The 16,720-nt window shown below is 40.2% G+C and overlaps 1 protein-coding gene across 1 annotated transcript; it reads right to left on the reverse strand.

The window, feature by feature from the left end:
• Positions 1-14,509: 14,509 nt before the first annotated feature.
• LOC126668300 (uncharacterized) lies at positions 14,510-15,100 on the reverse strand. The gene has a single exon (XM_050361505.1). It carries the CDS (start codon positions 15,098-15,100, stop codon positions 14,510-14,512), a length of 591 nt encoding a protein of 196 aa, XP_050217462.1.
• Positions 15,101-16,720: the final 1,620 nt, after the last annotated feature.

Consider the following 16,720-nt stretch of genomic DNA (forward strand, 5'->3'; position numbering starts at 1 on the left):
CTCTTCTCTAGCAAAAATTGACCTACTTCGTCAATTCTCGTTAAAGAGGGGGCAAACTGTAGACACCTATTTTTCGGACAGGTAAAAAGTGATAAGGAACTGAAGCGTCCAATGATGATTTCCAGACAAAACTGTCCAGGTTACGAGCTTTTGATTTGCTTGCTGGAATCTAAGCAGGCGTAATATGTGTACAGCTGTAAACTTGGAGGATTAAAACGTAATTTGGCGTGAATAGCCCATAAAAGTCCAAAGAGATTGTAATCTAAGTCTAGAAATTGGACTAATTGCCATATCTTAGAAGTTTATTGGGCAATTTGCAAGTTCGGCGGACTGAAATTGACCTTAACCAAACCCATAGGACCTTAGTAGCCTTTTTTTAGCACTTTTAGGCACAAAAATAGACTATTAGCAATCATTTACTTAGCTAGCAAGTCAAGATACGAATTTAATTAATTAAATAGAGTTTCATGCTAATCTTAACACCTAATAACTTATCCCTTAACAGTTTAAACCCTAGAAGACTCTAACCAAACCCTAGGTCAACCCTAATCCCTATAAATACAGCCTTAAGCCAGCCTGTGGCAGACAAACCCTAGAAATCAGACACGGTGACACAAACCCTAGAAATCAGACACGGAGGCACAAAAACCCTAAAATTTACCAGTAGAATTCGGCCACCTGACACACACACACATAAAAATCCAGTCCTGAAAACACTGAACACGTGTTGATTCTCCAAGAACGCGAGCACTGCACAAATCCGAAGCTGGATTCCGCATCTACTTCATCAGAAAACGAGCCAAGTACCCAGAACGGTACTTCTGAGGACTCTCATTAAATTCCTTTGATTTTGCCATAAATATTGCATATATGATTGCCATAATTGCTGTAAATATGTTTAGGTTGCATGTTTAGGTTATTTGCTAATTTTGCCATTAAAGTAGCTTTAATCAATTAATTCGATGTTTTCTTAATCACCATAAAATTTGATGAAAAAGCATGTTAATCACTGTAATTAGCAATATTTAATGCTCAAAACCAGAAAACAATCGATTGAACACCTTAGAATGCATGTTGTAGGTAGATTTTAGCTAATTTTACCTTAAGAAAACCCTAAAAATAGTTGCTGCCCAGGAAAATAATTTTTTGTAGATGAGATTTAAACACTTTGAATATGTGTTTTTTGGATTCCTTGTTCGATTTTATGCTGTTTTGACTACTTTTGCATGAAAAAAGGAGATAAAACGAGTGAGAACGAAATAAAACAAAACGACCCCTGAAACTGCCGACGAACCGCCACCGCCACCGCCGCCACTGAAGCCGACGGCGCCCCCAGGATAAAGTGGCTGCGCCGCCACAATGAACTTCCGGTGCCGCCAGGTTAAACTGATGCCGTGTTCATGGCTCCTCAGCTTCCCAGATTTGCTCACAGATCCTTCCAGACGCGATCCGAACTTCAAAACGTGTTTTCGGGCCCATCCGCACTCCGAATTAGGCTCAGTTTGATTCCAGAAATATTGTTTTAGTTGTAGGACCTGTTTGTAATAGTAAATGGGCTTAACCCGATGTTTTTAGGGCCTCGAAGCCCGCTATTATAATCTGCCCAGCCAATCGGGCCCACGAGTCCGAGGCCCAGCGAACCAGCAACTTCCAGAGCCGATTCCTGGCTAACCCGAACTCGGAATCGACTCCGGATCGAACTAGTAGAACCGGATCGACGAGACGTACAACTCTCGTGACTGACCGAAAGCCCATTCAGACCAGACCGATGGTCAAAACCCGCGCGAGTGTCAGGCACTCAAAGTCAACGAGGTTTAAAAGTATTTCTAACCTTGTATGTATATCCAACTGCCCCTGAGCATGCTGATACTGTTTACTGCTTTCCAAAAACATCCAAATCCAACAATTAACCGGTTAAAGGACTAATCACTTAAAATTGGCCCATTAATGCAAATCCAGCCCATCACTTAGACATCGTAGGACTAACATGAAAAAGTAGTAATGGTTGTATAGGTTTTCAAGATCACCTAATAAAATCAATCAAATCACGCTTATACATCCGATTTTAGGCTTTGTGCATGTAAAATATCCAGACCAGCCAGACTTATGACTACTTGTTAGAAACCTCTAAGGTTAGATGTATGCTCAGGAGTACCTGCTACTTGCCTCAAATGCCAGTCCAGATCGAGTCATATGCGCGTCAAACGTGTTTACTGCTTTCAGCATTGTTTATTTACAGCTTTCATATCCTGTGAACTGCATATACTGTTGAGATGAGATACAAAACGAATATGTCCAGAAAATAAAGCCGGTAACAGATAAGTCAAGCACATGAGACTCGGGGAGGTCCACGAACCCTTGTCTTTGGTCCGATGCACGATAGTCTTACCGGAGGCGAGTAAGGCTATCCAGTTGGTTAAAAGGCATTTCCTAGTTGAACTAGGTGGCGACTCCATTTTTCAAACCATTTTCAGATCGAGAAGTCAGCCATAAGCCTTGGACGAGCGGCCCCCGAACCCCGCTCCGCTCACACCTCCTCACACTAAAAACTTGCTTGTCCTCAAGTAAGAGTATGATTATTTATAAACACAAATCTAACTACCTAAGCAATTTTGAACAATTGTCAACAACATTACTCCCGACCGATGAAAATCACAAATGCAATCGTCTAATGTCAACAACTAAAAGAGATGCAAACAAATGAGAAATGCAATTACAATGACTCATTCTGACGACATTGAGAATCCTCTTGAATTGGTATCATGTTAACTCAAGACAATCACAAGATTACAATCATTTGCGGGACATGCGATCAATTAGTCTAATAATCGATGGGCAAGTTATAGCATATCATTCATAAGTATCAAGCATAAGCACAATTTCTCGCAAGATATCACTCTAACACTCAAGTGTTTCAGGTGTGAAAATGAAGCTCACTAAACATGCAAATTTGACATAAGCTTGCTCTTAGTCCAGGACTCCACTATTTAGCTCGGTAAATGACAACTATTATATGAACTTTAAATGGGTTGTAACTTGGCTAATGGTTGGGGGTAGGAGAATTTGGATAATTTTGGCTACAACTTGACTTGGAAAACAACATTTTCTATGAAGTTTAAGTAATGAACTAGCTTGTATTTTTTCGCACAAGTGAACTTTTTCTTTCTTTTATTTGCCTTTCTTTATTTATTTTCTTTTGCTAATTTTGATTGATTTTTTGTTTATTCAAAAAAATTTATCTGGTTTTCTTTTTTCTTTTCTTTCAAGGCATTTATTTTCTTTTTCTTTTCAACGCTTGTTAACAGTTTCTTTTTCATCGTCAAGCTAGATTCACATTTCTTTTCTCAACTTAAGTTGACCAAGTCAAATTGGGGTGTTTAAAGAGGTGAAGTGTGAAAGGGTAAATGTTTGAAATGTGGTAAAAATCAAAGATATGGCTAAGGCTCAAGGGGTGTAAACTAGGGTAGAAAGGGTAGCCTTTTGAAAGTGGTCTAAAAGAATGGGGTAATCCTAATTCCATAATCATTTAGTTGTCAAAAACTCAATCGTATAGTCTCGAACGGACACCGAGCAAGTTCTAGAAATTTCGCATGCAATCAACACTCATCAATAATTAATAAGGCTCAAAACGCTCAAAATATGGTGATGTTATGCCACATGCTTGACTCTTATGAAATCATGTCAATTTACGCCCAAGATTGTCAAAATTAACCAATTTTTACACACATCATGCATCCGCATTAGGTAACTTTGATCATGCTCGAGATTCCACAACCAACCATCAGAATTCACAATAATCTCATCAAAACATGTCATACAAATTGCATTTCATTAGGCAAGGTAGCACGGAAACGGAAACGGGAAACGGAAACGATACGAAACGGACACGGGGAAACGAAAGTTTATCAAAATGAAGGACACGAAACGTGAGGGAAACGTGTAAATAACAAAAATATAGGGATATATTTATAAAAATATTATTTAAATATTTATGATAATTAACAAAATAATTCATTTTAATATACTAAATATTTAAAATTTTATAAATATATAAAAAAATAATATAATTCAACACAAATAAGTATATTTGATGTATTGTGGGCAATGCGAATGTAAAATTTATTGCTAACTAGTTAGATTTTTTTATTTGTGGGTAATAATTTCAATTTTTTTTACAAATTTTAATTTTTATTATTTACAGAAACGGCCCGAAACGTTTCGTACGGGTGTCCAAGAGTTTCCGGTTTCCGAAACGTTTCTGAAACGGGAAACGCAACTTTATCGAAGTTCCCGTGCTTCTTAAGGCAAGCATCAATATTTAATTGTTTAAACTAGAAAATGCATTTAAGACATTCATTGACCGGGAGATAACCATTAATGACAAAATTTCAAAACTACGCCTAAAACATTAAAATGACAAGTAAAAATTTAAAAATAAGAGCCCTCCTCACACTATTTATTAATATAATCTATTCTAATTTATTTAATCAGTTATTTATTATTTTTATTATTTTTCTTCTTTCCCCACCCCCCACTTGAAAAGAATGCATTGTTCTCAATGTAAATAAAAGTGCACCAAAAGAAGAAGAATAATAAAAATTCTTCTCTTTTTAGGATTGCAGCAAAATTTTCCCACAGAGCTGCTATCCGCATTTGACTGATAACAATGCCTGCTTTTGAGCACATGGTGGTGGGCTGGACAACAAATAAAAGCTAAAGAGAACTTGTTAAAATAACATAAAAAAGATGAAATGAAAAGTGCTACATAACATAAGATACTAATAAGTCCTAAAGCAAACTAAAACATAAGATAACTAATAAGTGCGAAAACAACATAAAACAGCAAACTCAAACACTGCCTCCTCTGCGAGATTGAGATCCTCTACGAAATTCATCCATCGCCTCTCGGTTGGTTTGCACGTCCTGCTCAATCCGACGAACCGCTGCCCGTGTGTCTCTGCTACGTCAGTCTCAATCCGATCAACAACTGCCTGAGCATCTCCTACGTCCCTCTGAACATTCTGACAGATACGAGTCAGACGTCTAAGTAAAGTGCGCAATGGAACACGTGCTCTGGCAGGAGGTGGCACTGGTATATCAACTGGAACTGCTGGAGGAACAAGTGGATCGAAAACTGGAGGTGGTGGAACTTTTTCTGCCGGAACAGGATGAGCCTGAATATTTCGCCAAACGCCTTGAATTTTCTGAAAATTGAGGCGTTCGATGGTCTCATAAGTAATCATGTCACGACGCTCCGTGACTCTGGTTTCGCCAGTCGGAATCCCTACTCGAGCCCTCTGAAGAATTCTGCTAATCAAAATTGGAAAAACCAATGCTTTTTCCTTGAACCGTGCAGGATCAAAAATATGGCCCATAATAATGGTAGCAAGAGGTATCCCTTGAACCCGACCTGGAAAACCAAACAACATCCTATCCATCCAATATAAATCAGTCACTCGTACCTCGTTCAGCCTGCTAGCTTTAGGTGAAACGTTGAAAGAAAAAAGATAAGCAAACAACCGCGGACGAAGCTCCAAATTCTTAACTAGAAAACATCTCATTCCCCGCTTTGTTGCCCAGTCAATATGGAACTTATGCTTGGCAACATCCACACTCCATTCCTTGTCACTGATAATGTCCTTCCTAAAGGCATGAAGCGCAAGGCATCCTTCTTCTTGAACCGGTAGCTCAAACATTTCATTCAACAAATCCATCGAAATGTTGATTTGTCGACCACGCACAAAACTCTCGATGACAGTCACCTTTGCTTGATCCTTATATTGGACATTAGCATAGAATTCCCGCACTAAAGTTGGGTAATACTCACCATTAAGGTCAAGTATTTTAGCCCAACCCAAGCTAGCAAAAGCATCTCTGATTTCAAACTCTGCATCAACCTCTCGATGAACCGTCTTCTCAAGAATCGTTGTGCTTGACGCACTTGAGTCGAACCAGTCACTGTTTTCTGATGTCAGAAATCTGCTAGAGTCATGAGGAGCACCCTTTCATTTCCTCTGTGCTTGTTTCCCTCTCGAAGTCCCAGCTGCAGTCGATTTCTGAGTCATTTTGCCCTGAAATATTTACAGAATTTACAAAACAAAAAAAAAATCCACCAACACTAACAACAATCAACAATCTATTTACAAGAAACCTACAATATCTCACAAACTCACATTTGTTACCATCAAATTGCTTTAAAACTACATGCCAACATTATTTATTTGTATTTGACAAATTCTATTGTATTAAGTCTAAATGATGAGCAAAAAGTGTGTGGGTGAATCCTATTAGATTACAAGAAATGATCAAAACTTCTATCAACATTAGAAATTTAATTTATTCAATTTCCCCAAATTTCAATTACTAAGGTTCTAACTAATTTTTTTGTTATTTTGTTAATTTGATGCAATCTAAGGTTATGAAGCTTTAAATTACATGTTGGTATTGTTTATTGAAGCTAATTACACTATATACAAGCAAAAATTTCATCTAATATTCTCTTAAATGCCAAAATTCGAATTTGAAAGTTCAAAGATGAAAGTGAAATAAAAATACCTTGAACTTGAAATGGAGGAGCAATGTGTTAGTTGGAGAGATGATTAATGTACCAAGTGAAAAAGGAATGCAATGACGTATCTTTGTTTCCCCCCCCCCCCCCCAAATTTGATGTTTTGAATTTTGAAAGAGTTATGAAGAAGAAAAAGATGAAATGCCAAAAATAAGGGAAAAAAACGTGAACAGATCATCAGCCGGTCCTTGGCCGGCCTTCGATCGTGGGTCGGCTGAAGGTCTGTTTCAGCTTCCAATTTTATTTTTTTTCGTTTCAATTAATTGGCCGGTGCTTGGCCGGCCTGACTACGGGGGCCGGCTGAGCACCGGATGACCTGCTGTGCCGAATTTTTAGAATTAAAAAAAAATTATTTTTATTTATTTTGAAAACAAAATTTAATAAACATAATAAAAATGTAATTAAAGCAAAAATAAGGTACAATACATGATTAACACATGAAATTGTGGGCTATTTATTCTAACTTTATTCAATGAAACGACATAAAACATAGAAAATAAAAAACAAGAACAACACACACGGATCATAAAAATAAAACACAAATAACGGACACACATTACTAACTCATCCTAGCCCACAATATTATCTCGAACCAAAATTTCCCTAGAAAGCATTTTTAGGCCTCATGCAAAATTGTTTCCTAGGGCGTCCAACTTTCCCGATACAGATAATTCTTGGGCGACCCCTAGCTCGAACCATTTCTCCAAAAGAATCATCCGCTTCATAGGGTTCCATGACCTCATTATTCCCCATGTAAAATGCTCGCTGCTTCTCTACCTCGTCCTCAAAGAGTTTGCGCATAGCTCGTCTAGTTGCCTCCTTAGCCCCCTCATCATCCGAAATTTCAATACGGTTCAAAAAGCAACCCGAGCGGAAGAAAAAATCCCCCGGAGTAGAAGAGTCAGTGGAAGAGTCAGTGGAAGGAGAAGAAGTGTATGGAGGGGAGCTCATTCCCAAAAGAGAATGTTCTTTCTCCTTAGGTTTAGGAGTTTCAACTTGGAATAGCTCCTCCGGACCCTCTTCACCCTCATCCTCTTCCGGATCTTCCTCGGATTCGCTATCCGAATCTTTCTCAGATTCATCATCTGTATCCTTCTCGGATTCGTCATCCATCTCATCATTGGGTGGTATTGGTTGAAATAGTTGATCCTCGTAGTCTACAGGTTCATATACACCTTCTGGAATCCAAGGTTCAAGTTCCTCAGGCCACTGATATGCCTCAAGTGGTTCTAACTCGTGGTAGGGATCACTTAGAAACTCGTAAGATGAACTTCGTACTCATAGGATGGAGCTTCGTACTCATCCTCGGTGTCTGAATGAGTAGCGGATGAGTAATCGGAATAATAACCCATGATACTAAAGAAAGTTATGAGAATTGTGTTTGTAGGATGAGAAGAAAGTTATGAGAATTATGTTTGAGATGAAGAATTGGTGGGAATAGTGGTTCTATTTATAGGGTTTCTAATGGTAGCTAACTAAGGTAAGACAATCTATTTAGGAAGCTAACAAAACTAGAAAAAACAATTGCCTTAAAAATTAAAGTACACATAAGCTAATTAAATGTTAATATAGGAAACTAACATATGTACAATTTTTCCTAAAGAAACAAATTCATGCACATGTAAACATTTTTATAATTAGGAAGTTAGCATATATACAACTTATTTTTTTAAAGAAATAAACTCATGTAAAAGTTAACTTTTCTACTAGAAAGTGAAAATATACACCTTATTTTCTAATATGAATACAATCAAATAAGATAAATAATGTGAACATGAATAAAAAGTGAAATAAATTTAAATGAAAGAATATTTTTTTGTTTAATGAAAAATCAAAGACAATATTTTATTTTATTTTTTTAATGTGATAAAATCACCATTTTATTTATTTTCACGAATACATGTCAAAGAAAATATTGACATTTGAAAATAAGAAGTTAGATTAAATATGGAAAAATAGATTAAAAATTTTATTTATTTTTAGATAAGGCTAAAGAAAATAATAAGTTTAAAAATAAATATTATAAACAAGACCACAATAGACAGATGAAAATATCAAAAATTCACTGACTGTTAAAATATGGGGATGCGACTGAACAATTTGGAATTTTTCCAAAATCGTGCTTGTTTAAGGTCACTAGCCTTGACCGTATGTTACCTGGATCAAGCTGGGGCGGTGAGAGTAAAACACTCTCGTCCTTCATCAGTTAACGGTCCTAAGTATGGTTTGCATCTCTGTCCATTAACTTTGAAAGACTCACCATTGCCATTTTCCAGCTCAATTGCTCCGTGATCAGCTACATGCCGTACTTTGAATGATCCACTCCATCTTGATTTAAGCTTTCCAGGAAACAGACATAAGCGAGAATTATACAGTAGCACATAACTGCCTGCTGTAAACTGCTTAGGCACAATGTGAGCATCCTGCCACTTCTTAGTCTTTTCCTTGTAGAGTTTTGCATTCTCATAGGCTGTTAAGCGGAACTCATCAAGTTCATTCAACTGTAATAACCGCTTTTCCTGAGATGCCTTGGGATCAAAGTTCAGCTCCTTGATCGCCCAATATGCTCGATGTTCTAGCTCCACGGGCAAGTGACACGCTTTTCCAAACACCAATTTATAAGGAGACATACCAATTGGTGTTTTGAAAGCTGTTCGATATGCCCAAAGTGCATCGTCCAGCTTCAGAGACCAATCTTTGCGCGTGTTATTGACTATTTTCTCCATAATCCGTTTTAGCTCTTTGTTGGATACTTCAACTTGTCCGCTTGTCTGTGGATGATATGGAGTTGACACTCTGTGGTAGACATTGTATTTCTTCATTAATGATGGATACGCAGTTGACCCCAGTACATATAGTCAAATAAGCACGGTAGACAGCAGATACCGAGCAGTTGTCATTAGTCGGTAGACGCAGATCCTGACTGATCTGATCTTTGGAATCCGGAAAGATGGGGATTGACCCAATTCCTATTTTCCAGCATGAGTCCGAATTAAACACAATCACAAGAAGATGAATTTGAGTCGATTACTGAGAGAGGATTCTATATAAATAGACCGAAGACCAAAGGTAAAACCCTAATTCATTCTCTTTAAACTACGTCATTTATCTTTGAACCTTACAAGGTATCTGACTTAGGCATCGGAGTGTGGTCGGACACAAACGTCCGACTCATTCTAACCTGTGTTCGTGATCTAGGTTGACAAGAGAAGATCCTACCATTCGCAGAACCATCATTTGGCGCCGTCTTTGGGAAACAATTGTTCTTTCCTAATAAAAATCAATCAATTTTGGTTCTACGAACTGAAACAACTCATGGATAACCATGATGAACCACCACCACCTGGAGTCGGAGTTAGAGATAGAGAGATGGCCGGAGGCAGCAATCCAACTCTGCCAGCAAGAACAGACGGAATAGTCTTTCCCCTTCACCCACCTCCGGCGGAAACTGCGGGAACAACAGGTCCTATAAGGACAAGCGCGGGAATCCCAGTGGGAACTCGAACCACGAGTGCGGGCATCACACCACCGGTTTCCATACCCGTATCAACGGCAGGGTTAATGGGCAGAGGAGCGCAATTACCCGGAGCTAGTTAGGTATTCCCTCCTTGGAATTATTATACACCACAGAATATGTATTATCCATCTCCCGCGTATAATCAAAACGCGACGAGTTGGCCGCAGACGTATAGCCCATGGGGCAATCAGTATCACCAGGGATATCAAAGACTCACCGCACCAATTCCTTTTCCGTCCCTAGACGTAGAAGGAACTGTCACCGCGGCAACAGCCGGATACATCCCACCATACGTACCACCAGGAGCCCAGCTACCACCGCTCTACCATGAGGCGGTGATGAAGAGTTTTAACGACTTCCAAGATAGACTGATTGGGATCGCGAAGGAGAAGACGGTAGAGGCAGATAAAACACCAGCCAAAAGAAGGCAGCAGTCTGAACCGATCCCAAGAGGACGAGACAAAGACGCACGAAAAGATAAAGAGACGGCTCCCCGGCGTGTTCTCACTGCGCCACCCCCAGGAGATGCAGGGAAGGAAAAAGGAGAGGACGCCACATGGCAAGGCGAAAAAGCAAGGGACGAAGAAGTTGCGCAGAAGCAGAGAGAATACGTAGACCTGGAGAAGGAAGAGGGAGGAAGCAGACGGAAGGAACGAGACGCAGAAAGCCACTCTTCAAACAGAAGAAGAGCCGCAGGGGAAAAGAACACTCTGGATGAGAAGATTAAGCATGCGATGAGAAAGTACCAGAAAGATGGCTACGAAGACGATGAAGGAGGGGACGATTTTTCACCATTGAAGAAGGAGGTACTAGACGTGAAATTTTCCTCTCGTTTCAAATTACCAGCGTTCGAACCCTTCGATGGAACCGGAGATCCAAAAAGCCACATCGCAAAGTTCAAAACGATAATGATGCTTCAAGATGTCTCAGATCCGATGTTGTGCAGAGTTTTCCCTGCCACACTCAAGGGATCGGCGCAGAAGTGGTACCTCGGACTGAAGTCCAATACCATAGGGACGTTTGCGGAACTGGCGACAACATTCAAAGGGCGTTTCCGCACAAACATCCCTCTGCAGAAGAACTCAAGTGACCTGCGGAAGTGCCGACAAGGTGAAAGCGAGACGTTGAAAAACTTCGTGGATAGATTCAATAAAGAAGCCGTCCAAATAGAGCACCTAAACCATGATACAGCCATAGAAGCCATGAAGATGGGAACAAGGTTTGAACGACTGAGGGATAAGATCCTAATGAAAAAGCCTTCCACTTTCCAAGAGTTGATGGCAATAGCACATAAGTACGTAGAGCTGGATGAAGCAAGAAGAACGCTGACAAAACAATACGAGGAAGACAAACCAGAGAGATACCGCAGTAGAGGAGGAGATGACAGGGCGCCGAGATTTGGAAGAGGAAATAAGCCGTTTGATTTTACGCCCCTGAACAGAGCACCAGTAGAAGTATTCAGCTGGATGAAGAACAATAGAGTCATGTACAACGCACCCAGAAAGCTGCACCCAGACAAGGAATAAAAAAGAGACTTGATGATCTGAAGGGAAGATGGGTAGATGAGCTATACAAAGTCATCTGGGCATATCGCACCACACCCAGAAAAGCTACTGGCGAAACTCCCTTCAGTATGGTATATGGCGCAGAAGCTGTGCTACCAGTAGAAATCGGTATGCCTTCACTCAGAGTTCAAGTTTTTGACGAAGAAAAGAATGAAGAATCCATGCGCTTATGTTTGGATCTGTTGGAAGAGAGAAGACACCAGACAACAGTAAAAGCTGAAGCGTACCGGAGGCAGATGGCTAAATATCACAACGCTAAGGTGAAAAGAAGAAGCTTTATAGTAGGAGATTTGGTACTCCGAAAAGCAGAAATTGGTAAAGGAGCAGCAGGAGTTGGCAAGTTGGGAGCCAATTGGGATGGACCATTTCGAGTCGTAGAAGTAGTAGGTAAGGGGGCTTACAAAATCGCTCACTTAGAAGGGCATATTCTCCCCCGAACCTGGAATATCAATGACATGAAGAAGTATTTCCAGTAGATGTAATTGCTACCATTTTGAAATTTTAATAAAGCATCACATCTTTTTCTTTTAGCATAAAAAGTATCAGTACTTAAGAAAAACAGTAGTTCTCAAAATAGTGGGCCAGTTCAAATAAAACATAAGTGCTCCAAACAAACGAAAGAACTAAGAAGTTTTTGTCCCAAAGACAATTACAAAAGAAAGCTAGCTTAACAGAATAAGTATATAAAAGAAAGGCTTAATAGCCTACGCCACTTCGTCCTCAGAAGGCGCAGTCTCTTTGGCAGAAACACCCTCTAAGACACGAGCTGCAGTCCGGACTGACCCATAATGGCTTGCATAATCTGAAGCATGGCATTGCCTCATGATAGGAAACATCTCCTCTTCTGCAACACACCTCCGAATCATTCCATCTCCACAAACTTTGAATAGATAGGGATCATCCCATAGATACCGTCTAACATCAGACATAAATTTCTTTTGTTGGTGATAGTTCAGGTCTAATGGCATGATGGAGGCGGAGAGGTAGTTTGCAAGATCTGCATACCATGGCTTCGCTTTGTCCCTTATGAACATGAGTGTTTCATCAGGGAAACTCTCATTAATGAAATCTCCCTCTATTACGGGCTCTAGCACCTCTAATCTTGATAGGTGGTCTGCGACCACGTTCTCAGTACCCTTCTTATCCTTGATCTCGATATCAAACTCTTGAAGGAGTAATATCCATCGAATCAACCTAGGCTTAGCATCCTGCTTAGCAAAAAGATATCGAAATGCAGCATGGTCAGTGTAGATGATAATTTTAGAGCCAAGAAGATATGACCTAAATTTATCCACTGCAAACACTACAGCCAACATCTTTTTTTTTCTGTGGTAGTGTAGTTCAGCTGAGCTCCGGAAAGGGTGCGGCTAGCATAGTAGATGACATGAAGCTTCTTATCCTTCCTTTGCCCCAAAACACTTCCCAAAGCCTGATCACTTGCATCACACATGAGTTCAAATGGAAGATTCCAATCTGAAAAAGATATGACTGTGGCAGTAACGAGTGCCTCTTTCAACCTGAGAAACGAAGCTAAACAGGCATCAATGAACACAAAAGGCGCATCCTTAACAAGTAAGTTTGTCAAAGGACGCGCTATAAATGAAAAATCTTTAATGAAGCGGCGATAAAACCCCGCATGTCCCAAGAAGGCACGAACTCCCTTCACTGTAAGTGGAGGTGGTAGTTTCTCGATCACCTCGGTCTTTGCTCGGTCCACTTCTATACCCTCCTTGGATATGTTATGCCCCAAAACAATGCCCTCTTCTACCATGAAGTGGCGTTTCTCCCAGTTTAATACCAGATTAGTTTCCTCGCACCTTTGCAAGACTCGGTCCAGATTTTGAAGACATCTTTCAAAGGAATCTCCAAACACCGAGAAGTCATCCATGAATACTTCCATAATGTCTTCGATCATGTCATTAAAGATGGAAGTCATGCATCTCTGAAATGTAGCAGGAGCATTACACAGACCAAAGGGCATATACGGCGATATGCGAACGTGCCGTATGGGCAGGTGAATGTAGTTTTCTCTTGGTCCTCTGGATAAATCAAAATTTGATTATATCCCGAGTATCCATCAAGAAAACAATAAAATACATGACCTGCCACCCTTTCCAACATCTGATCAATGAACGGAAGTGGAAAATGATCCTTCGTCGTCTCTGTATTCAACTTCCTGTAATCAATACATACGCCAGCCAGTGACCGTGCGAGTTGAGATTTGCTCTCCCTTGTCGTTTTCCACAACTGTCATACCTCCTTTCTTAGGTACGCACTGAATCGGGCTTACCCATGCACTGTCCGAAATGGGGTAGATGATGCCTGAATCAAGTAGTTTCACGATTTCCTTGTGAACTACTTCTTTCATATTCAGATTCAGCCTTTTCTGCCTCTGTGCAGAGGTTTTAGATTCATCCTCTACATGAATCTGATGCATTACCACTGAAGGACTGATTCCTCTGATATTTGAGATCTGCCACCCAACAGCCAAAATTCATCCCTTGACTATGTTGATGACCTTATGCTCTTGCTCCTTGGTGAGCTTATTGCTGATAATGATAGGTAAAGTACTGTCAGCTCCCAAGAAAGCGTACAGAAGATGTGCTGGTAAAGTCTTGAATTCCAGCTTCGGTGGCTTTTCTGGAGAAGGAGGAGTGATGTGCTTGTTCTTGACCAATGGCTCAAGAACTGGTTCCTCTTCACACTCTTCCTCTTCTTGACTGGAAACCAGCTGTGCATTCGCACAAGTACGAATATGTGTTCGTACGGGACTTTCCAGTTCCGTCTTCTGGTCTGCCACAGGGCATTCACAAGTAACCTCCATACTACTCATGTCAATATGGAGTTGTTTTCTTCTAACTACTCTTGTACTATCTCGTCCACCATGTCAATCTGCATCCATTTCTCTTCAATATTGGGATAGCGTGTAATCTTTTTCATATCAAACTCAACACTCTCCTCCCTAATTCTCAAAGTCAGTTTGCCATCATGCACATCAATAAGAGCTCTTCCAGTGTTCATGAATGGTCGCCCCAAGATCATTGGGCAGTCCCTGTCGGCTGCATAATCAAGGACAACAAAATCTACAGGAAATATAAATTTGTTAACCTTAACCAAAACATTCTCCACAATCCCATGTGGCTTCTTCAAAGAGTGATCTGCCAATTGTAACATCATTGGGGTAGCTTGTACCTGCTGATCACCAAACATGCTCCGGAACAGAGATAGGGGCATAAAATTTATAATAGCACCTAAATCACACAGACAATTAATGGACTTCATGTTACCAATAGTACAGGGAATAGTAAAACTCCCTGGATCCTGAAGTTTTGTCGAAAGATTTCTCAAGATGATTGAGCTGCAGTTCTTTGTCATGGGTATTGTACCCTCTGCCTCCCAACTCCGTTTGTTGGTGATCATCTCTTTTAAAAACATGGCATAATATGGCATTTCTCGTAAAGTGTCAGCCAAACTGATGTTGATTTACAGCTTCTTGAAAGTGTCTAAAAACTGGTGGAACTTCCAAGTATCTTGCGGCTTCTTCAATCGCTGAGGGAATGGTATATTTGGTACGTACGGAGGTAGTGGAGTAGGTTTAGTGACTACCTTTTCAGGTTCCTTTTCCTTACTCTGCTCCTTTTCTACCTCTGCGCTAGTACTTGCTGTGTATGAATAATCCAATGCCTTTCCATTCCTCAGTTCAATCGCTTTCAAATACTCTCAGGGGTTTTCCTCATTAGTGGATGGTAAACCCCCTTGATTTCTGTTTTGGAGTGCTTTAGCCATCTGCTGTATCTGCAATTCTTGATTGTGAATAGTAGCAGCATGATTCTTGAGTGTTTGCTGAGTCTCTGCGTCCTTCTTTAGCATCAACTCCATCATTTTGTCCATCTTATTGTGTAGAGACTTTCCCTATTCTTTCTGCTGAAAACCAGGTGGATGTTGTGGCCTACTATTCTGATGGTGGAAGTTTCCTTGATTTTGGAAGTTTCCCTGATTCTGATGTGATCTTTGTTCTCCTTGAAAACTAGGACCTGCCTGATTGTGGGTCTGATTTCCATTATCCTTCCATGGGAAATTTGGGTGATTTCTCCACCCTGGATTATAGGTAGCAGCATATGGATTATTTCCTGGTCTCTGTCCTCCCACATAGTTGATTTGCTCGTTGAACTGTTGCGACATCACATAGCACTCATTCGCCATATGGCTAGGATCTCCACAAACCTCACAGTTACTCTGAATTGCAGCAACATTATGAGTGTTTGGTGCTACAACTTGTTTTGTGAGAAAATCCTGTAGTAGTGACTTGACCGTCTCCACTACTGGGTCAGTAGCAACTGCCATCACTCCTCTCTGAGCAGGTGCTTTCGCCCTCTCAGTTGGCCAAGAACAGCTGTTCACTGCCAGCTCATCTAACAGCTCAAATGTTGCGTCAGTGGTCTTTCTCATTAATGACCCTCCTGCGGCTGTATCAATGATACTCCTGGTCTGATCATTTGACCCATTATAGAAATTTTGGATCAAATTCTCTCGCGTGATATGATGATGAGGAACTTTTCTTTGCAATTCCTTGTACTGCTCCCATGCGTCACTTACTGATTCTCCATCCAGTTGCTGATAAAGCATGATATCTCTAGTCAGCTTTGCGGTCTTCGCCATGGGAAATGTCACGACCCAAATTATTGAGCCGAGACCGGCGCTAGGAAATGAGAGTGGTAGCTCTGAAACCCGTAGCAAGCCTAAAACCACTAATAATGTTTTGTAAATAAAAGTATAATATCATATATAAAACATTTTCAGAAAACTCTTTTAAATAATATAATTATAGATATTAAAATATCATATTAGAGTTTACATTCAAAACTAACTATTTGAAATCGATTCCCTAATCTTATACTGACACCTACTGACTACTGCAGCTTTAGAAACTCATACTTGTGCAAGTCCGATGACTTCTGGCACAATAGAGATGGTTTGTCTGATCCGACTCCGTCTACCTGCAAACATCAAAGTGAGGGGTCAGTATTTGGGAAAATACTGAGTGAGTTTTCAAGTTACTTATAGTATTAT

This window comes from Mercurialis annua, linkage group LG2 (assembly GCF_937616625.2).
Source record: "Mercurialis annua linkage group LG2, ddMerAnnu1.2, whole genome shotgun sequence".
NCBI classification, from domain to species: Eukaryota; Viridiplantae; Streptophyta; class Magnoliopsida; order Malpighiales; family Euphorbiaceae; genus Mercurialis; species Mercurialis annua.

Excerpts from the sequence above, each read along its gene's own strand:
- LOC126668300 (XM_050361505.1), bottom strand. The coding sequence starts at position 15,100 with ATGCCATATTATGCCATGTTTTTAAAAGAGATGATCACCAACAAACGG.